The 24,206-nt window shown below is 40.6% G+C and overlaps 1 protein-coding gene across 4 annotated transcripts in view; it reads right to left on the reverse strand.

Annotated features, from left to right (window-relative positions):
- The window catches only part of RALGAPA2 (Ral GTPase activating protein catalytic subunit alpha 2), a 194,589-nt gene that overhangs the window by 94,410 nt on the left and 75,973 nt on the right, over positions 1-24,206 (reverse strand). For all 4 annotated transcript variants that reach the window (XM_053394871.1, XM_053394870.1, XM_053394872.1 and 1 more), the window contains 3 exons: positions 3,612-3,740; positions 1,669-1,794; positions 127-185 (listed from right to left, as the gene is read on the reverse strand). In XM_053394871.1, coding sequence (XP_053250846.1) covers positions 127-185; positions 1,669-1,794; positions 3,612-3,740 — 314 coding nt within the window. The remainder of the gene's footprint in view (positions 1-126; positions 186-1,668; positions 1,795-3,611; positions 3,741-24,206) is intronic.

Below are 24,206 nucleotides of genomic sequence, written 5' to 3' on the forward strand. Positions count from 1 at the left end.
TATGACTGCACTTTAGTTACAGCGGACAAAGTAACAATAATATCAGGCAATTATAACCCTTCTACACAAATAATTTATTCTTCAATTTATATTCCATAATATTTTCTGTTCTATTCAGTATTTTACCTTGAAGCTTCACTTGGTTCATTTGCAGCATTCTTCAAAAGAATATTTATGAGGTAGCACTACAATAAAAAAATCATGACAGTAAGCAATTTACTTCAAACAAATATATTGCAGAAGAACTCTAATTTCTACCCTTAGTCAAATATAATAAAATGGAGCAAATTTCATTGATCTCAATTTTATTACTTAAAATATTTAAACTGTTTTGTTTTGTTAACCCATATGTAATCATTCTCTCTCTTGTTCTTAGTGGAAATTCTGCAATTAATTCATCAATGCAATTAATTCACACCCTTCCTCTCAAAATGCTGCCAAATATACAATGGGCTTGCCTATCCTTTAGGCAACTGGTATGTTTTGTAAGCGCAAGTAGATAAATAGGTACCATTCTGGTGGGAAGGTAAACGGCGTTTCTGTGCACTGCTCTGGTTTGCCAGAAGCTGCTTAGTCATGCTGGCCACATGACCCGGAAGCTGTCTGTGGACAAACGCCGGCTCCCTTGGCCAATAAAGCAAGATGAGCGCCGCAACCCCAGAGTCGGTCACGACTGGACCTAATGGTCAGGGGCCCCTTTACCTATGCTTTGTAGGGGCTGAAATCTGATTTCTATACATGCCGCAGCCATTTCTGCACTTACCAAGAAACCTCTGTAAGATCCTGAAGAGGCATGAGAGTAGGGGGGGATGAGGGCTGGGGAGATCAATTTGTTTGGTGGCATTCACTGTCACTGCCCCAATACAAATTTCTTGCCCCATACGCAAATGCTTCCTCCAGGAATTGCAGGCTTGGATGGATGCCATTTTTAAAAAACCTTCTATTTTTTTAAACTTCCTATTCTCTTATTCAACTAAACAAGTTTAGTTCAACTAAACTGCTCAGTTGCATCTGCTGCGCACAAATCTTCCTTACCTCAGTACATTTGATAACATACCCTCTAATACGCTGAGGCAGAAAACTGCACTGCACGTCTTTTGGGGCTGTGCTCCCACACAAATCACATGGACATGCATGAGATCACAGCCCTGAAAGACATGCTTTTTCCAGGGGCCTAAAATTGTGCGTTTTGGGGCACCGTGTGAGATCATGACCCTGAAAAAGCACTTTTCGGGGTGAGCACAGCACAAAATCACAGCGCCCCAAAATGTGTGGTTTGGGGTGCCATGCTCTTGTGCGAAAAAATGGGATGTCCCAAAAGTTGAGAGGTATGTGATGCTCTACATTGAAAAACAGCTGAGGAAACCAAGGTGAGATAATGAAGTAGCCAAGTGAATATATTGGAAGATACAGTATCTGCAGTGTATCTCTGGCAAATAAGTATTTTGAATCTTGAAAAAGACCCTCTGTCCTCTCTTCTCTATTTTGTAACCATGACATTTTTAGGTGTCTTAGCTTTAGTATGGGGGGAGGCTCCTCCCACTAGATGGGGCAAAGCTTCTCCAGTTTGCATAAGCCCCACCACAAGAGTAAGAGAGAAGAAATGGAAGGTACACATGACTCCCCCAATTTGTAAAATAGAAATCAGCTAACAGTGAAAACATTTACTTTGACACCTGTAGTTCCTGTGATGATTTCTGCTTCAGCAATGGGTTGCAATAATGGAATTTCTTGATAGAGGTTAGGAAAGCAAACCAGAGAACCAAGAATGGTATGTGCTTCTAAGCGTGGGGCCTATAAGCAAAACAGAAAAAGGAAAAGGAAAAAAAAGTAGGTAATCTTGTCAATTAATAAAAACCCAGTAACGTTTTCTCCAGCATTGCAGGTGAAGCAGAGAAAATAACTCATAACCTGCATAAATATTCTATGTCTGCTGCTTATTTTAATTTTAGCATGCTCCTTCTGCAAGGAAACGATGAAGGAAGGATTAGTATTGTGATAACTTGACTTGATGCCCTGCATCTTGGAGACATCTCACAGGCTGCAGATGGAAACAAGACACTAAAATAGGTTCCTCTCCTATGGCAGGCCCCCACGACACAGTCCAAGCTGACCAGGAAGGCTGCCAAGCCACTAGAGAGGGTTTTCAGAGGGTATAGGTGGCTACAGGGGGAGGAAAAATAGTGCATGTGTGATGCCTTCTACATGCAAACTTTGGATCAAACCGAAGTCTGAATATATACTTCTAGCTGCTTGTAAATCTAGTGTTCTTATTAGGCATGCAAGGAAAAAATAATAATTTCCCCATTCATATTAAAGTTTCATTCATTTCATTTTCCATTTGTTTTAATTTTGTTCAACCCCCCCCCCCCAAAAACCCCAAATTCAATAGGAATTCCCACCTGCCTTTCTTCAGCTACTTTTAACTTAGATTCTTTTCATTCAAATGACACAGGGTTTTGATGCATTCTGCCATCCCTCCCTAGGATTAGAGCTGCCAAATTTCAGATAAAAATGGGGACACTTTGAACTAATTTGTTTCATTTTCATTTTAAAAAAAAGATTATTCATCTCTGGTGTCCAGATGGCAGCGAGGCCCAATTTAAAATTCTTCTAAAAACATCTATATTTCAACATGATTTTCTTTGCTGGCTTGGATGACCAGCTAAACAGCAAATTTAAAATATCTTACAACAGAGAGGTTGCTTAGTACTGGCAATCAAAACAGAAAAATCCCAGTGCAGGCAGTATCATTTCACATGTCGACTCTCCTATACAAACATGGCTATAAAAACTGGTCTTGCCACTTCATTTCACCAGCAAACACAAGTTATTATAATTCTGTGTATATCTGGTTATTTCTAAAGACATATATGCTCATATGACAAGCTACCATATAATTAATGAGCATTACATATACCAGTAAGATCGAGGCCCAATGTAGTTACATTTTTGAATTAGCAAAATCTGTATTTACGTGCATCATGTTGTCACAATGTCAAAAAATCACAAGGAAGATACACACTTACATGTTTCATCAAAGGTAAACTATATTAATAGTGTATGGTTATTGTTAATGTACAAATTCCCTTAAACAACCTAAGTCCTCCATAGCTACCATCTTTAGCTGTACCACACAAACCTCTATGGCAATATTCGGCACTAAGAAATGGTAAGGCCGTCCCTGTTCATTTAGTTCTCATGATACTATGCTTGGGCTATTACTGTATCTAACATAGATATTTTTTAAAAAACCAGTCCTTGCTCCAATCCTTTACCGCACATATGCCAGTACACATTTGTAATGTTCATGTATAACAAAAACTTAATAACATTCTGAAACCCAACCCTTGCTTTTAGAGTGCAAATGTGCTGCAGTATTAGTGGGGATATGATTTCTCACATTTTGTCCTTTTGATGAAACACCTTTGCAAGACTAGGATGTCACCTTATCCTACAATTTCACACATCAGCTGCCATGCTGTCTGCCCCAAGAGCCCAGTTTCACATTGTGCTAATGAGTCAACACCTGTTAAGAGTAGAGAAATCTGAACCTTGCTAACAATTGTGCACTCTCATAGGAACAGGACATCGAACATTGCCATACTTACCTCCAACATGTTTGTACTCAGGACTCTGGATGCAGCTGTTATGAAGTCTCCTATTAGCAAAGTGAAGCCAGGTAAACCCAAGAAGAAAAAGCAGGGGGGACAGTGTCTGATCACAGTATTTAAAACATCCTGAAAAGGAGAAAAGGTTTAAAATTTTGAACTTGTTAAGGCCAGATTAGTTACAAACACTAAGAACTTTTCCAACTGACAGCAGTGTCATTACTCCATACCCATGCAATGGTTTCAAACATTTATAATAAAAGGATTCTTCCTTCTTTTACTAGCCTAGATCCAGCATTTGAGTTGAAAAGCGGCTGACCCATACTTAGATGGACCCAGGAAGAATGTAGAAATCTGCCTTATTGGTCAGGCTGTTTGTTCATGTAGTACAGCAATAGAATCATAGAACTGTACAGTTGGAAGGGGCACCAGGTCTCACCCCCTGCAATGAAGGAATCTCAGCTAGATCATACATGACAGATGACCATCAAATTCTTTTAATAACTGGAAGAGGAGAAAGGGAAAGATTACATAGGAAAAGCTTTAATGAGAAAATGAAGCATTTTTGCTATGAGCTTCATGAGCGAAATCAGAAGTTACAAAAACAGGAGCCACAAAAACTTATAGACTCATTCTACCTGCAGCACACAGAGATACACAGTGGGAAAAAGATTGCCAAAGTAGTAACTCATGAAGGAGAGTCATCCACCTTCCGAAAGAGTCTATTCACTGTCAAACAGCTCTTACTATCAGAAATTTCTTCCTGATGTTTAGTTGGAATCTTCTTTCTTATAACTTGAGGCCATTGGCTTGGGTCCTAGCCCCCAGAGCAAGAGAACACAAGCTTGCTCCATCCTTCATGTGACAGCCTTTTAGATATTTGAAGGTGGCTATCACATCTCCTTTCAGTCACCTTTTTACTAGGCTAAACATACTCAATTCCCTCAATGGTTCCTCATAAGGCTTGGTTTCCAGACCATCTTGGTCACCATCCTCTGAACACATTCCAGCTTATCCTTCTTAAATTGTGACACCCAGAACTGGACACAGTACTCCAAAGGTGGTCTGACCAAGGCACAATTGTTAGGTACTATGAATTCCCTTGATTGCAACACTATACTTTTGTTGCTGCAGCCTAGATTGGCATTAGCTTCTTTTGCTGCTGCATCACACTGTTGGCTCATCTTATGCTTGTGGTCTACTAAGACCCCATGATCCTTTTCACATGTGTACCCAGGTGTCCCCCATCTTATATTTGTGTAGCTGGGTACAGAACATTACATTTGTCCCTACTGAAATTCATGTTGTGAATTTCAGCCCAGTTCTCCAATCTGTTAAGGTCATTCTGAATCCCGATTCTATATTCCCTAGCATTGGCTACACCTCCCAGTTTGGTGTCATCTGCAAATTTGATGAGTATCCTCTCAATACCTTCATTCAAGTCATTTATAAAGATGTTGAACAACAATGTGTGGACATTATGTACTCTGACTGGAAGCAGTTCTCCAGGATTTTAGGCAGAGGTATTTCCTATGATCCTGTTAACTGCATTTGGCAGAAGCTGAACCAGAAACTTTCTGCTTTGCAGGCATGTACCACTGAGTTATGGAATCAATGATGTCCATTTGCCTTGTGTAGTCTGTTAACTTTATTGTCTGTACAGCTATTCACAGCCCATGTCATGTTTTTCTTTTCACTGAGGTCTGTTCCTGTTCTGACTGCTCCAAGAACTTGTACTTTAAAGAGAGGATTAGAAAAATTCATGGACGATAGTACTATCAGTGTCTACTAGTCATAATGGCTATGTTCTACTTCCCCTGTTGGAGGCAGTGTTGCTTGAAATCTTAAGGTGGAGGGAAGAGTACAATTGCACTCAGGTCCTGTTTGCAGGCTTCCCATAGGCATCTAGTTGGCCCCTGTGAGAACAGAATGCTGGACTACATGGGCCTTTGTTTGAACACAGCAAAGTTCTTCTTATGTTCTTATGACTTCAGTGCCTAGCAAACTGGGATCTCTTTGTCCACCTCAAGATAAAAAATAGGGGGGGGGGGAGTGAAAATTGGTGAACAGAGGGCATTAGTACATGCACAACGTGCTTTGCCTCTTGAAATCCTTCAAGGAACTGTCCATTCATCATGGTTAACTAGCTCTTCCAAGTTCTGCTCAAGTTCTACTTCTTGCTCCTGAAAAGAAAGGCCACCAGACCCTGTTTAACAGGGAGACTATTTGAAATGGAGCATCGAGGGGGCAAGAAACTGCTCCAAACTGAAAAGGAGGACTTACTGGGTACCAGTTTTGCCACCAACAGTTTTGATTTTATTCAGCCTCTTACTGACCAGGAGTACTACCCATATAAGAATATCAGAAAAATATTCACCTGTCTAAGACAGGATAAAGATATAAGTATTAAGTAAAGGGATTAGTTTGTGTTTTGTGTTTTTTTGTTCCTTAAAAAAAAAAAAAAGAATTCTGCAGTGCTACTCCCTACATCCAAAATCAGTTTCACTGCCTATGCCAGAGTCATATTACAGAGCAAGGAATGAAGAAAAAGAAAAATACACATTACAAGAAAAACATTAAGAAAAATCCTTCTGAAATGAGAATCTCACATAAAAATCAGTTTGAGTAGTAAAATCATGTCAAAAAATTATGTTCTCCTCCTCTGAATTAAGTTTTCCAATGTGTAAGCAGTCTCCAGGTCTTACATATGACATTTGCTCCTCAGGAAATATTAGAATATTACACAACATTGCTACGTTGTATAGCTGAAGCATGAAGATTGCAAAACCTCATCTTATAGTATCATAAGCCAACCTGATACATGTTTTTACACAAATATTGTTTAAAAGGTAAACACATTTTAGCATCATTGCAGGGAGCATTTTCACCTTTGAAACACTACACAGGTTAATGTTCAAACTGGTTTTAATCACTTCCCACAATACATTTTAAAGGCAGTATCAGTCAATGCAAACATTCTAAAAGAATGAGCAGATGGATGCTGGAGCTCATAAAGTGGCTGGTAAACTCCTGCTCTGAAAACAGAACAAAAGACCCACCTTTTCCATAATTAAGGGGCTGATTAATGCATTGGGCTCCTCACAACACACCTGTAATTACTGAGAGGTAAGTATTGTGTTGTGCGCCTAGTGTCTGAACAAGCCATGCAGCAGCAGATGGGACGACATCTCTATTGACATATGCTGCAATAAAAAGACTCATGAATCTTGGCATGAGAGACAAGAGAGAGTAGATTTTTTAAAAGATTAGTAAGTACTAACCCTTGCTCTATTTTCATGCAAGTTGTGTCTACATAACAAAAAACTTTTCAACTCTTCGAATTTTACCAGAAATATTCTGGAACATACCCAAGTAGAATCATGTGAAGCCACATATTTGAGCATTCAAAAAACTTTACCTCTTCATTTTAAAACATACACAAAGAGAGAGAGAGATAATAGGGCACAAGTATTATAACTTTTTCTTTTAATCCCATTATCTTTTAGTTATCGGATAATTTGGACCAATGGACGCCATTCACCAGGATATTCTCCTGTCCAGGACCCACTGAAATGCACCCTGGTACTTCCATGGCCGAACCCAGGACAGTCCTCCATTCACCATCTAAGTTGTGGCTATTCAACACCAATAACTGGCGGCGGCAGCAGCAGCAGCAGCAGCAGCAGCAGCAGCAGCAGCAGCAGACAAGGGGTGATACTTCCTCTTTTAGTCATTATTATGAATTGTTGTAAGATTTTTATATTGATCCTTATAATTTTGTACTTACATATTGCCACAGTTACATCTCAGGGGAATTATTTTAGCTGCCTTAAGCATGGCAATAGAAAATCAGAATACACATTTATAATAAACACCAAAGAAATAAGTTCTGGCTCAACATCTTTAAAGGTTCAAGTCATAAAGGTGACACAAGACATTCTGTGCATTATATTCTTTCAGGTCTGTTAGTGTGTCTGGACCCACATGTGCACAAACACGTATTTTGCACACCTGTTCACATAAAACACTAATTTGTGAAATTATCAATAAGATTCTTGGGATTTTAACAGGAGATAATTGTGCATACACAGGATTGCACTGACTGTACTAACACTGCTAATTTTGAGAAATTTAGCAATGACCATTATTAGGGAACTTGCTAGGGAACAAGAATCACACCGTTGTAGTCATTGCAATATTTTTTAACAAAAGGGTAGTTGTGTTTAGGGATAAGCTTGTGCCAATATGCAATGATTTAGAAGCAACAACAGCATTTAAAGATAGAGTAAAAAGGATTAATAATACAAGGCACAGGTTAACCCACCCACATGTTGTCTGGAACATATGCTTATTTACTGTTGCATAAACAAAGGAGAAAGGCTAGAGGCAGAAAGTCTCCTAAGGATGGAGTTATGAGGTAGAGTTTTAGAGATCCCACTTTTCTATATAACAGCAAAAGACCCAGGAAGGGAGAAAAGTTACTTGTATAGTAGCAAGTGAGAGCCAGAGGTGGCCATGATTATGGAAATAGAAAAGGTAGAGATGGGAAAGGGGACTAAGAGGTAGCAGTTAACTGTCCTAGATTAGAAGGAACTGGAGGAACCCTTTATATCATGCTTTTTGGACTAGTTGCCAAGCAACTAGATAGGCTTGGATGTTTCAAGAAGGATTTACCGTATTTTTCATCCTATAGGGCGCACTGGCCCATAGGACGCACCTCGTTTTTCGGGAGGGCTCCCCGTGCTTCGGGCTGCAGGCTGCCGCCCCAAGCCTCGCGCGCCCGGCGGGAGCTCCTGCCGGGCGCGCAAGGCTTGCAGACACTCGCCCGAAGCACGGGGAGCCCTCCGGAGGGCTCCGCGTGCTTCGGGCTGCAGGCTGCCGCCCCAAGCCTCGCGCGCCCGGCGGGAGCTCCTGCCGGGCGCGCAAGGCTTGCAGACACTCGCCCGAAGCACGGGGAGCCCTCCGGAGGGCTCCGCGTGCTTCGGGCTGCAGGCTGCCGCCCCAAGTCTCGCGCGCCCGGCGGGAGCTCCTGCCGGGCGTGCAAGGCTTGCAGACACTCGCCCGAAGCACGGGGAACCCTCCGGAGGGCTCCCTGTGCTTCGGGCAACAGGCTGCCGCCTCAAGCCTCGCGCGCTCGGCAGGACCTCCCGCCTGCCGCACAAGGCTTGCGGACACTCGTCGGGGCTGCAGGCTGCTGCCCGCAAGCCTTGTGAGCCCACGGGAACTCCCGCCGGGCTTGCAAGGCTTGCGGATAGCTTCCTGAAGCCTGGAGAGCGAGAGGGGTCGGTGTGCACCGATGCCTCTCGCTCTCCAGGCTTCAGCGAAAGCCTGCATTTGCCCCATAGGATGCACACACATTTCCCCTTCATTTTTGGAGGGGAAAAAGTGCGTCCTATGGGGCGAAAAATACGGTAGTTGTTTAAGATAATCCTTCCACTTGTCTAAATGGTGAAAGGTCTTGGCTTTAACAAGGTGGCTGATTACTCAACTAAAAGTGACTTCCCACTTTCCACAACCACCAGTTCTCTGGATTCTTATGAATCTGACAAGTCTTGCTTCGAAAATAGAAAATAGAAAAATATTCCCCTTTAAAGAGACACTGGTGGGCGCTTTTCCACAGAGTAGTATTAACTACTCCAGAAACAAAATAACTAACTCAGTCCAGAAACAAGGAGCATTGGGAAGGAGAAGGTGAGGAAGGAAGAAAGAAAGAAGGGGAGAGAAGTCAGCTGCAATGGACAAGCCAAGAACAAAGCTTGTGGTTTGAAGAGAGTCTGGCTTTGGACATAAGGCTAGGCTGCAACAAGTAGTGAGGGACGAGAAGGAGAGGACTGAAACACCTGAGGTATCAGCAAAATGCAATAGCATGCTGTAAGTTCACCTGTAGTGGATCCCATTGCCACCAAAATGTAGCAGATCCCACCACTGCTACCAAAAATATAGCGGATCCCACCATTCTGCCATCAATAATGGCAGATCCCACCTACTCTTTACAAACCCCATGGGTTATTGTATTGGTTTCTGTGTGAGGATAAAACCTTGATACTTGGAGACTCAGGCAGAAGTTGAACAAATAAGAAAGATTTGTTATCTGGACCAAGTTGGTAAAACAAATGATTTGTCAGGAGATAAAGTTCTTTCAGGAAACAGTTAACTTATTAATAATTATACTAAATCTACTGGATGTTATAGGTTTCTAGAGAAGGTAGTAAACATGCAGCTTCTTTTAAAGTTCAGTTGCTTATTTTCAGGTGCGCGCTGTTTGATCCATCTTTTAGATTTAGGGGAGCTAGTCTCAAACGTTTGTTGGGGGAGATATAGGTTTATTTGGGGGTGATTTATTTGTCCTGTCTTCACGCTTTTTATGATGGAGGACCGCTGTAGTCACCCCCAACGACACCTTCTCAAGATGGAGGGTGAGGGAACAGCTGCAGTCGCCTGTGGTTCCTGCGCAATGTTTGCCATCTTGCCAAAGGTTGCAGGCAGCTTTACCTGCAGCAATTGCATGTTGATTGCCCTCTTAAAAGACAAAGTCCAGCAACTGGAGGAACGTGTAGCTATGCTCCAAAGAATTAGAGAGCTGGAGCTCTTCTTGGAAGCAACAGAGCACACCGTCTCCACCAAGGAGGAGACAGGGGACTCCCCTGAGAAGGAGGCTAGTTCACCAACACAGGAGCCAGATATATGGAGAAACGTGACTCAAAGAAGTAGGAGGCCCAGGGTTCGCTCTGATTGTTTAGAAATACGCAATCGCTTTGAGGTCCTTTCCCCTAGCATGGAAGACGAAGAGCAGACTCCATTTGAGGATCTCTCCCTCATTACAGTCGATCAGGTATATGAAGACGAGCAGCAAAGGCAGTCCTCAGGGAATGTCCAGGCGACCTTGGAACGGACAGCTCACGGAAGAACCCCGACCAGACCTAAGAGGAGGCGTGTAGTGGTGATAGGGGATTCCCTACTGAGGGGAACAGAAGCAGTGATCTGTGGGCCTGACAAGATGTCTCGGGAAGTGTGCTGTCTCCCCGGGGCTAAGATCCAAGATGTAACTGAACGACTGCAAGGAATCATAAAACCCACTGACAAATACCCCTTCCTCTTGGTTCATGTGGGAACCAATGACACTGCAAGCAATAGCCTCCAGAAGATCAAAAGAGATTACGAGGCTCTGGGCAGGAAATTGAAGCAATTAAATGCACAAATTGTCATCTCATCTGTCCTCCCAGTTGAACGACGTGGCCCAGGGAGAGAGGGAAAAATAGTGGAAGTGAACAACTGGCTTCGCAAATGGTGTAAACAGGAACGGTTTGGATTCTTAGATCACGGAATGCAGTTTCTTGAAGATGGACTTCTGGCAAGCGATGGGCTGCACCTCACAACGGTTGGTAGGAATGTTTTTGCAAAAAATCTCAGAAACCTCATCAGGAGGGCTTTAAACTGACTAATGTGGGGGAGGGAGACAGTGCTCCTGAAGGTAGGAGTCTATCAATTGATGAAGATGATCATCCAAATGTCATAGACCGAATGGAGCAAACAGCACGCAGACCTAGTGGTGGGAGGAAAAAATCCTTAAATAAGAGACACGGGGGAATGATTAATGGACTTCAATGTCTGTACACTAATGCGCAAAGTATGGGAAATAAACAAGATGAGCTTGAGCTCTTGGCACAGCAAACTAAATATGACATAATAGGCATCACTGAAACCTGGTGGGATAAGTCCCACGATTGGAATGTAATAATGGAGGGATACAATCTATTTCAGAGAAACAGACCAGACAAGAAAGGAGGAGGAGTGGCGTTATATGTCAGGGATGTGTATACCTGTGAAGAGATCCAAGATTTAGAACCTCAAAGCCAAAGTGAAAGCATTTGGGTCAAAATTAAGGGAGAGAAGAATAACAGTGACCTCATTGTGGGAGTTTACTATAGATCCCCAAGCCAAACGGAGGACATAGATGATGCCTTCCTGGAACAGATGGCCAAGCATGCAAAAGGAAGGGAGATAGTAGTAATGGGGGACTTCAATTACCCGGATATTTGTTGGATGTCAAACTCAGCCAAGAGCATAAGGTCAAACAGATTCCTCACTGGCCTTGCAGACAACTTCATTGTCCAGAAAGTGGGAGAAGCTACAAGAGGAACAGCCATTTTAGATCTGGTCCTAACCAATGTTGATGACCTGGTTAGTGGGGTAGAAGTGGAAGGATCATTAGGCGCGAGTGATCATGCTCTTCTGAAGTTTACTATACAGCGGAAAGGAGCAGCCAAGCATACTAGGACTCAATTTCTCGACTTTAAGAAAGCCGACTTCATAAAACTTAGGGAAGTGCTGGGTGAGATCCCATGGACAGTAATACTAAAAGGAAAGGGAGTTCATGATGGCTGGGAGTTTGTTAAGAGGGAGATAGTAAAAGCACAACTTCAGGCAATACCAATGAGACGGAAACATGGAAGGTGCCTAAAGAAGCCAGGGTGGCTATCTAAAGAACTTTTAACTGAGTTAAGATTAAAAAAGGATGTGTACAAAAAATGGAAAAGGGGGGAAACCACCAAAGAGGAATTCAAACAAATAGCCAGCACGTGTAGACACAAAGTCAGAAAAGCTAAAGCACAGAATGAACTCAGGCTTGCTAGAGAGGTTAAAAGCAACAAAAAAGGCTTTTATGGGTATGTTCGTAGCAAAAGGAAGAACAAAGAAACAGTGGGGTCACTCAGAGGAGAAGATGGTGAAATGCAAACAGGGGACACAGAAAGGGCTGAACTCCTCAATGCCTTCTTTGCCTCAGTCTTCTCCGATAAAGAAAACAATGCCCGACCTGAAGAATTTGGAGCAAATGATTCAGCAGAGGAAACACAGCCCAGAATAACTAAGGAGATAGTACAAGAATACTTGGCTAGTCTAGATGTATTCAAGTCTCCAGGGCCAGATGAACTGCATCCAAGAGTATTAAAAGAACTGGCAGATGTGATTTCAGAACCACTGGCAGTCATCTTTGAGAATTCCTGGAGAACAGGCGAAGTCCCGGCAGACTGGAGGAGGGCAAATGTTGTCCCTATTTTCAAAAAGGGGAAAAGAGAGGACCCAAATAATTACCGCCCAGTCAGTCTGACATCAATACCAGGGAAGATTCTGGAGCAGATCATTAAGCAAACAGTCTGTGAGCACCTGGAAAGGAATGCTGTGATCACCAATAGTCAGCATGGATTTCTGAAAAATAAGTCATGTCAGACTAACCTGATCTCGTTTTTTGACAGAATTACAAGCCTGGTAGATGAAGGGAACGCAGTGGATGTAGCCTACCTTGATTTCAGCAAGGCATTTGACAAGGTGCCCCATGATATTCTTGTAAAGAAGCTGGTAAAATGCGGTCTTGACTATGCTACCACTCAGTGGATTTGTAACTGGCTGACTGACCGAACCCAAAGGGTGCTCATCAATGGTTCCTCTTCATCCTGGAGAAGAGTGACTAGTGGGGTGCCACAGGGTTCTGTCTTGGGCCCGGTCTTATTCAACATCTTTATCAACGACTTGGATGATGGACTCAAGGGCATCCTGATCAAATTTGCAGATGACACCAAACTGGGAGGGGTGGCTAACACCCCAGAGGACAGGAACACACTTCAAAACGACCTTGACAGATTAGAGAACTGGGCCAAAACAAACAAGATGAATTTTAACAGGGAGAAATGTAAAGTATTGCACTTGGGCAAAAAAAATGAGAGGCACAAATACAAGATGGGTGACACCTGGCTTGAGAGCACTACATGTGAAAAGGATCTAGGAGTCTTGGTTGACCACAAACTTGACATGAGCCAACAGTGTGACGCGGCAGCTAAAAAAGCCAATGCAATTCTGGGCTGCATCAATAGGAGTATAGCATCTAGATCAAGGGAAGTAATAGTGCCACTGTATTCTGCTCTGGTCAGACCTCACCTGGAGTACTGTGTCCAGTTCTGGGCACCACAGTTCAAGAAGGACATTGACAAACTGGAACGTGTCCAGAGGAGGGCAACCAAAATGGTCAAAGGCCTGGAAACGATGCCTTATGAGGAACGGCTAAGGGAGCTGGGCATGTTTAGCCTGGAGAAGAGGAGGTTAAGGGGTGATATGATAGCCATGTTCAAATATATAAAAGGATGTCACATAGAGGAGGGAGAAAGGTTGTTTTCTGCTGCTCCAGAGAAGCGGACACGGAGCAATGGATCCAAACTACAAGAAGGAAGATTCCACCTAAACATTAGGAAGAACTTCCTGACAGTAAGAGCTGTTCGACAGTGGAATTTGCTGCCAAGGAGTGTGGTGGAGTCTCCTTCTTTGGAGGTCTTTAAGCAGAGGCTTGACAACCATATGTCAGGAGTGCTCTGATGGTGTTTCCTGCTTGGCAGGGGGTTGGACTCGATGGCCCTTGTGGTCTCTTCCAACTCTATGATTCTATGATTCTATGATTCTATGATTCTAGGTATTACTCTTCCGTTAGATGTTACAGGTTTCCAGACTAGCTGATAAATGCTTAGCTTATTTCAAGTTATTTCACTTCACTTCCTTAACTTAGTTTCATAGGCGTTACAGTTTATTACTTTGGTTCTTAAACAAGGTGGTACTTTCTGTCAGTTTTCCAACTTCTTATCAATCACACTCCTGAGGTACTTCTAGCAGACCCATGGGACCACCACATCCCTCTTAACTGGTTTGGGAGCCTTCTCATCCTAGAAGATCTCTCCCCTCCTGACTGGAATAAGATCCAAGCAGATGGTATCCTCACAGCTCTGCTTCTCAAACTCAGCCCTCCAGTTAACTCCTGTCTGAATATTCTCCCAAGACGCTAAACACAGTCTTCCTGTCTAAGTTCAATTCTATTCCCTATGCAGTTTAATACCTGTTTCATACCTACATGAAACTGCTGAGAGGGATTATCTGGAGGTTTGGAGTACGGTCAGGGGTCCCTTTACCTTTACCTAAGCTCTGGGTTAGATTACTGCAACGTGTTATCCGTAGAGCTGCCTCTGAAGACGGTTTGGAAACTTCAGCTGGTGCACAATTCTGTGGCCAGGTTAAATAATCTATGGTCTGTGAAAGTGGGGGGGAGTGGAGTTTTATTTTGATGAATATTTTATTAATGGTTGTCAGTCAGTATGTTTTTTTATTATGTTTTTATCATTGAAGTTCTGTAATGTGTTTCTAATGTTGTACACAGCTCTTCTGTTAAAGGGTGCTATATAAATTGAAAAAATAATAAAAGTAATACTTGTTTCTAAAGCTCTTTATTATATTATATTGTTGTAATCCGCCCTGAGATGTTATGGTGAAGGGCAGTTAAGGAACAGTATGAATGAATGGGGTCTGGCTATAATAATTATTATGGACTCATGCATAATATTGTCCTTCTAGACCACAAAATTACTCCCCTTCATGTTTATGACATCAGTTTAGCTCTTTGGAAAGTACCATAATCTTTTCACTAGGATAAATATGCTACACTTTGCAAGCTCAGACTAATCTTTGCTGACTCCTTGGAATCCTCTCCAATTTGTCTGCATGCTATGTAACATCTGCTAACTTAAATTAAACAAAATAGCCCAGCTAAGTACTGAAAAACGAGAGGCACTTTGATCTCCTGCTATGCATATGCCATTTTAAAAAAATCAACTCAAGAAGACCACCACCCCTTTAAAATAAATAAGTAGGTAAATAAGTAAATAATTAAGTAAGTAAGTAAGTAAGTAAGTAAGTAAATAAATAAATAAATAAAACCACAGCACACTTGTCAGTGGTATGAGCCAAGTATATTGTATTTGTGTGGCAGAAACCATAAAATAATTAAGAATCTGTTTGATAATGATTTTTGACAAATCTATATTCCTAAAGCTTTAGAGCAACCTGAAGAGTTGAACAGTAGATAAAAGCAAACTAGAAATTTAACAGTCAGTTTTAGTACATTTTTATAGCACATGGTGCCAATGGTAAGTTGAACTTCTTCATCCAACCTCTGGCACAAGGCAGGACTATTCAACATTAGACCCTCAAACATGAAGCCAGACAGACGAGTAAATCACAGAGCAATCCTCAAGCAAATACAGGGCAAAAACCTTTAGACAGGGTCACCAATTAATCTGACAAGAGAAAATTCCTTTAATCAGCAACTCTATGTATGCCAGATTCTTGACTCAAGTTATACCAGTCTCTGATACCAGGAAAAATCAATATAGGCATGTATTCAGGTAAAGCAATATTCCTCTGGTTAACAGTAATAACATATAACAAAAACTTCACTCTTGTGGTTTATCACCACAACAGTTACTCACTTTGGGTTTTAGTAAAGCAAACAGTCTAATTTGTCAGCGCCTAAACGATATTGAGCATCAGAACAACTTGGCCACAATAAGGAAATTTTGCCCATGGTATAACTATTTTCCACCAGTGTGGTGTAGTGGTTAAGAGCGGTAGTCTCGTAATCTGGGGAACCAGGTTCGCTTCCCCGCTCCTCCACATGCAGCTGCTGGGTGACCTTGGGCCAGTCACACTTCTTTGAAGTCTCTCAGCCCCACTCACCTCACAGAGGGTTTGTTGTGGGGCAGGAAGGGAAAGGAGAATGTTAGCCGCTTGGAGACTCCTGAAAGGGAGTGAAAGGCGGGATATCAAATCCAAACTCTTCTTCTTCTTCTTCTGTTTCGACTCTCTGGCACCCTATCTGCATAACCTAGCAATTCTAAAATATAGACACGCTTTTACTCTCACAAGATTGAATGTATTGCCCTTGGCTTTACTGGAGGGACGATTCCAACAGATTCCACATGAAAAACTCTTATGTCCCTGTGGAGATGGCAGTCCCGAGTTGGTGGCGCGTGCCCTTCTGGCTTGCACTCTTGATTAAGACTTGAGGAATGAGATTATCACCCCTCTTTTATTGTCCATTCTAGGTCGCTCAAGCACTGCCACAGGGTCCTTTCTCTTGGCAGATCAAGATGAGCAGGTGACAACAAAGGCTGCAAGGTTTTTAGCTGGGAAAATCAGAATAGGATCCACTATTTGACTATTGATTCAAAACCCTAAAATGTATTTTATATAATTGACTTTTTATTTCTATTCTTTGTATATCGTTTTATTGTTTTATTGCTATGGCCAATGGCTGACGCAAATAAAGATTCATTCATTCATTCAATTGGAAAGACGAGACCATTGGCTTGTCAGTTCCTTCCTATTTCTACATGGCGGAAAGTAAGCATTAATTAATAAAATGTTAGTGGATGGACTGAGTAGCAAAGATTGGGCTAAAGGAGGCCATGGAGATATAGATAGATAGATAGATAGATAGATAGATAGATAGATATAAAGTCAGGCCTGCTTGATAGTGACTATTAGGATTGATTTTGAATGCTGGTTCATGAAAGGTACTGAATCCCTCTAGTACGGGACTTTTTAAACGCCAGGTTTCCTGCAGGGCTAAACAGTCAAATTGGCGTAAATAATTGTTTAGGTCTAGGTCTCCCTTCTTATTGTCCCAGCCTGCAATGTTCCTTGACAGAATATGATATGGTGTTCTGATATTTAGTTGAATCAGGGCTGATTTGTGTCTCCCGTGTGGCTGGGAGTTCAGTTCCCATCAGTCTGGGATCAGGTATCTCTGTAGTTGGAGGCAGTTCTACTCAGCATCTCACTGCAGGGAATTATTTTGGTATAGAGAAACTTGCAATTTTACATTTTATAACCCAGGACACAGGTTGTAACCCAGGACTCAGAACAAGGTCTGAGGATTTCTAACATCCTTTCCCCACTTATTAAAATACCATGTGGATATTAAGTGCATCAAATGCACTCAGGAGTAAAGTCAGATCAAGCTGAATGCATTCTCAAATTCTGTAAACCAAGAAATTAAAGCTGCAACATCCAACCACAAAGTGAATTTGCCATTTACTCATGGTGAGCACAATTACATTATAGGCTTGTAGGAAGCATTCAGTGCACACTGCTTTTGCAGACCAATGAAAAGAAAGTAATTATTTAAGAATTAGATTTACTGAATTTGTACGTTATGGCATTCACAGATAGTGGGAAGATTTGGATTCACCCATTTCCACTTAAGATTAAAGATTTTCAACCTTTTTGAGTCCATGGTTCCCTTAATCAACTGCATTCTTTCTGTGGAACCCTGTGGGGCTCAGGAGCCCAGCTAGGTCGCCTGCAGAGCTGGCAGCCTCGCCCCCTTTTTCGAACATCTTCCCTTGTGCTCCCTCAACTTCCTCTCCTCTCCCCTGTTTTTGGGACTTCTCTGGGCAGCTGCTGCTGCTGTCCCTGGTCTCTGAGCTGCCCCCCCCCCGCCCCAAAGAGAGGTGCCTCCCAGAGGCACCATTCGCCTGCGGAGCTTATAGCCAGGGTTACTGCAATAGACAGCTGTGCAAGCTCTTGAAAGGCAGAGACATGAGAGGGCATCAGAGGAGGGAGGGAAGGAAAGGAAAGGAAAGGACAGAGGCCAGTGTTGTCCGCAACTCCCCTGATCATCATTCAAGGCAACCCAGGGTGCCATGGCATACTGGTTGAAAACCACTGACTTAGATCAAGAGTCACAAGATGTCTGCAAATATGACCTTTCTGAGGGATAAAGCCAGTTGTGCAAACCTACCCTGAGTTTAGCAAGCTTTAGTCTAGTCCTGGTTGGAAGTTATACACCATTTTCTTTTGGATCACTTTGACTAATTATTCAAAAGTTTGTTCTAATCATTTCCAAGTGTCAAAGGCATATATGACCCACAAATAAGCCTTCATGGGGACTTTCTCAAAGATAAGCCTTTGTGGCTCAAATTTACGTCATGGACTAAGACTGAGTCAAGGTAACCAAGCCAACTTCTTTCTGCTGAACATTTCAAATATTTAATGACTACAAATATGCATTTTATGAAAAAATGTGGTGAACTGGCAATTATGGAAAGATTTTGCCTCACAGGAAAGCAGCAACATGAGCATCTGTTTTATGCTTAAGTGATTTTGCCACACACACACACACACACACACACTCAGATAGTTCAAATACACTAGGTTGTTTCCTTCAAAATGCAATTCTATAAAAGCAAACAGCATTTTGAAGCTTAGAGCCTAGTAAATCAATCATTTTAACTGAATGCTAGGTACACAGTAACTAGAAAACCACAAGCAGTAAGAAAGGCACATAGCGATGGCAATAGAAATTGATTTACAATTTGTACAGGTCCCCCCTTTCCTCTTTCATAATTGATCTATAAATGTGTAAAATAATTTTGGTTCATTATGGTTCCAAATTATTCAACAATTACCTGAAATGAAAATGTAAAATGAGAGATTTGTCTTGAAGCATTTCTATTGTTTATATAATTGCAGTATAATTTAGTGTAGATGTTGTTATGGAAAAGGGCAGAAAGAACCAGTGCAATTCAGAACGATGCTCTGTAGTGTCATAAATGGGAGGAAGGATCTCCTGTTTATGTCAAAATAAAATGGACGAACTCTTTCAATCTCTATAAATACTGCAAACAAAGTACTGATTAAAATAAAATATTGCAAGATCAGTTAAAAATATTCTCTCACTTGATTCAAGTTCACAGAAAGGTCAGTTATAAAAGTACCCCTTTCCTATTCTTGTTCAACCTATTGCCATGTATATATGTAACTTGATAACCTACCATCTGTCCTCAGAAAGACTCTGAGTTGTTCCTCACCATGAACAAGCTGGCATTTTTGCAGATTAATTCCTGCCCTTAATTATGTAGAAAAGGACAAAATTTCAGTCACTGAAGAGCTTAGCATATTTTCCTTATAAAAAGGGAATGAGACATTTAAATTAAGTGGCAGCTGTGGGGAGATTTTTAGAACTACACTCTACTTTCTCAACTTCAGATCAGGCTACACAGTTCATAAACTGTTTGTTGCCGTTCTTAAGTATTTTAAAAACCCTCTATGATAGACATGGTAGCGAAGCAACGTCAACATTTAAAATGGCTAGCAAATCAGTCTGCTAAATGTGATACACCCAAGAAACCAGTTAAGATCTTCCAAACATATAGATAAAAGGTTTATCAAGAACAAATATTATGTGGGACAAATTATCTGACATATCTCAGCTTGTATAATAAATCTAGCTATTTTCTGTACACTGTCTCCATTGCTGGGCATTTTAGGTTTATAAAGTAAAATTTGCTGTTTCCTCTGCATTTAACTTAACTTGCTTGTATAAATTACAAGCAGTAAGCTACATGGAGGCCAACATGAAAGTCTTCCACTGCAGAATTTATGGCATTTTAAACCCTGTAAGTGATTCAATTCTTTCCTTGAGCCTTACAAATACATAAAAATATTTTGAACTACATAAACACCTTTGACTTTTTTTTGCAAATTGTAATTAAAGAATGCATTACATGGATATATGGAAAAGTGCTATTTGCATAACATGGATGTCAAGGTGTCAGAATTTGGCAGTTTAAATTCCCAAATCCTAGATCTGATCAAGAGTGCATATGATTTCTCAAACAGAACGCAAATACTACAATGATTGCATAGGAATATTCTCCTAACTATAAAGCTTGTTGCTAGGGTAAATGAAGAAATGGCAGAAAGAAAAAGAAAATCAGCTATGAATTCTTCCCAAGCATCACAAAGCCTCCATATCTTCCACATTGGCCAAAAAAAAAAAAAAAAAAAAAAAAAGTTCAGAAAGCCCTTACATGCAATTCACCAGCCAAGGTTACCACTGGACAGAATTATGGAGCACAAACCAAATGACTCCTCCAAAGTCATTTGGTATGTGAAGATTACTTCATAAACTACCTCAGTGTACACGGGTTGGGAATAAAAACGAATGCAACAAGGTATTAAATAGCTATTACAGCTACACACTACGCACACACATAACCAGCATATACTGATCACCATTTAAAATTATTCTAATACAAAATGATAAATGATTTTACAACATAACTGTTTATACCACATTTAAAATAATGTTGTTGGACCTTGTGGTGAAGGGTGGGTATTAAATAAACAAATAAAGTAAAACAATAGGTAAAAGGGTGTTGGGTTGTTGTTGTTTTTACATATCAACAAGTATACAAACTGCCAAAAATTATTCATATAGATGAAAATTATTTTGCTAAAATAAATACACCATGTCTCTGCAATTATTAAGTTGGAATATTCATGGCTTTAACTCCCCGGAGAAAAGGAAAAAAGTCTTTCATTTATTGAAAAAGGAACAATTGGACTTGATTTGCTTACAGGAAACACACGTGATAAGGCTACATAGGAAAGTATTGATTAATAAAAGATTGGGTCAAGAGTTTATTTCATCGGACAAAGTCAAAAAGAGAGGAGTAGTAATTTATGCAAAAGAGAGCCTATCACCAAAATTTATCTTTAAAGATGACCAAGGAAGATTTGTGGCAATTGAAATCCAAACACAAGGAGAGAAATTTCTGATGGTAGGAGTATATGCACCAAATGAGGGGAAATCTGAATTTTTTAAGAAGTTGCACGAGACATTGTTGGACTATATGGATTAAAACATTATTATGATGGGAGATATGAATGGAGTGGTATCTACAAACATGGATAAGTCACAGAGACAGGTAGTCACCAAAGATGGCAGACTACCAAAACCTTTTTTTGAGATGACTGACAATATGGACTTGATTGACATTTGGAGAACAAAGAACCCCTTGGGTAGAGAGGGAACTTTCTTCTCTGAAGCCAAAATGACATGGACAAGAATTGACCAAATCTGGATAACTAGAGGACTGGCTCCTAAGATTCAAAAAGCGGAAATATGCCCTAAAACTTGCTCCGACCATAATGCTGTGAGAATGGAGATGAAACTAACACCAACTGGTTCCTTTAGATGGAGGATGAATGACACCTTGTTTAGAGATGCAGAGGTTACTAAGAAGGCCCAAAAAACCTTGAGAGACTATTTTGAGATAAATATGAACACTACTATGGAAAAAAGAGTAATCTGGGACGCAAGCAAAGCGGTTATGAGGGGGTTTCTAATTCAACAGAATGCAATAAAGAAGAGAACTCAAGATGAGAAAAAAGATAAAATTTTGGAGAAAATAAAAGAGGGAGAGAGGAAATTGAGAGCGAAACCAAAGTCACAAGAGATTCTGAGAGAAATAAAGTTATACCAAGTTCAATATATGAAAATGATGAACCAGGAAATAGAATGGAAAATCAAACAGATGAGACAAAGGACATTTGAATCGGCTAACAAATGTGGGAAACTGCTAGCTTGGCAAATGAAAAAAAGACAAAAACTTAACACTATTACCAATTTGGAAGTGGAAGGAAAGAATATATAGAATCCAGTGGAAATTAGAAAATGTTTCCAGAGGTATATTATATACACAAGGGCCACAGAAAGAAACTGACATAAATCAATTTTTAAAAACAAATGGACTACAAAAAATCTCTCAAGAAAATAAGTTAATGTTGAACTATAAAATAACAGAACAGGAGGTAGAAGGTGCCATCCAGAATATGCAGTTGGGCAAATCTCCAGGGCCGGATGGCCTAACCTCAAAATATTATAGATCTTTGAAAGATTGGATAATTCAACCACTAAAGGAGGTCTGCAATGAAATTTTGGAGGGGGAAAAAGCGCCAGAGTCGTGGAAGGAAGCCTGTATTACACTTATACCGAAAAATGAGTCTGAAAAGACACAAGTTAAGAACTACCGCTCCATATCCCTGCTTAATGTGGATTACAAAATTTTTGCAGATATTTTGGCTAAAAGGCTAAAAAAAGTATTAGTGGAGGAGATACATAAAGACCAAGCTGGCTTTCTCCCGGGTAGACACTTGTCTGACAACACGAGGAATATAATTAACATTTTGGAGAAGTTGCAAGTGAACATTAACACTAAAGCAGTCTTAATCTTTGTAGATGCAGAGAAAGCCTTTGATCATATTTCTTGGAGTTTCATGAAGAAAAATCTTCAGGGGATGGGGGTTGGTCAAGGGTTTGAAAATGGTATAGGTGCAATTTAATCAGAACAAAAGGCTAAACTAATAGTTAATAATGTGGTGACAGAGGAATTTAAGATAGAGAAAGGGACACGACAAGGCTGCCCAATTTCCCCATTGCTCTTTATTTCGGTTCTGGAGGTTTTGCTAAATATGATTAGAAGGGACCATCTGATCAAAGGTATACTGGTCGGAGCCAAACAGTACAAATTGAAAGCTTTCGCAGATGACCTAGTATTGACACTACAGGAGCCAGAATCTAGTACTAAAAGAGTATTGGATCTGATTCAAGAATTCGGTCAAGTGGCAGGATTTAAGTTGAATAAGTTAAAAACTAAGGTTCTTGAGAAAAATTTAACACCGATTGAGAAAGAAAGGTTTCAGAAGGAGACAGGGTTAACATTGGTTAAGAAAGTTAAATACCTGGGGGTGAACATGACCGCAAAGAACTTAAATTTATTTAAAGACAACTATGAGAAATGTTGGTCAGAAGTGAAAAAGGATCTAGAAATAGGGTCAAACCTGAAGCTTTCCTTGCTTGGTTGAATTGCTGTTATAAAGATGAATGTATTGCCAAGAATGTTATTTTTGTTTCAATCGTTGCAAATTTTGGACAAAATGGATTGTTTCAAGAAGTGGCAGAGAGATATTTCTAGATTTATCTGGCAGGGCAAGAAGCCCAGAATAAAATTTAAAATATTAACTGATGTAAAGGAAAGAGGTGGATTTGCCCTGCCAGATCTTAAACTCTATTATGAATCAGCAGCATTTTGCTGGCTGAAAGAATGGCTGCTTCTTGAGAACACAGACATTTTGGATTTAGAAGGTTTTAATAATGTTTTTGGGTGGCATGCATATTTGTGGTATGACAAGGTTAAAGCACACAAAGCATTTAAAAACCATATTGTCAGGAAAGCATTGTTTAATGTCTGGATAAGATACAAAGATTTACTTGAAAATAAAACCCCAAGGTGGTTATCACCGATGGAAGCGAAGGCTCAGAAAAACTCAATATGGAGGCCAAATGGCCGAAATATTGGAGATTTTGGAACAAGAAGGTGACAAATTGAAATTGCAGAGTTTTGAGAAATTAAAAGATAAAGTGCGAGACTGGCTTCATTATTATCAAATAAGGGAGGCTTACAATATGGATAAAAAAATTGGCTTCCAGGTGGAAAAATCAAAATTGGAAACAGAACTGTTAGATCCCAAAACTAAGATACTATCAAGAATGTATAACTTGCTGTTGAAATGGAATACGCAGGCTGCTTCTTGAGAACACGGACATTTTGGACCTAGAAGGTTTTAACAATGTTTTTGGGTGGCATGCATATTTGTGGTACGACAAGGTTAAAGCACATAAAGCATTTAAAAACCATATTGTCAGGAAAGCATTGATCAATGTCTGGATAAGATATAAAGACTTACTGGAAAATAAAACCCCAAGGTGGTTGTCACCAATGGAAGCGAAGGCTCAGAAAAAGCTCAATATGGAGGCCAAATGGCCGAAATATTGGGAAATATTGGAACAAGAAGGAGATAAATTGAAATTGCAGAGTTTTGAGAAATTAAAAGATAAAGTGCGAGACTGGCTTCATTATTATCAAATGAGAG

Source organism: Podarcis raffonei, chromosome 7 (genome assembly GCF_027172205.1).
Source record: "Podarcis raffonei isolate rPodRaf1 chromosome 7, rPodRaf1.pri, whole genome shotgun sequence".
In the NCBI taxonomy this organism is placed as follows: Eukaryota; Metazoa; Chordata; class Lepidosauria; order Squamata; family Lacertidae; genus Podarcis; species Podarcis raffonei.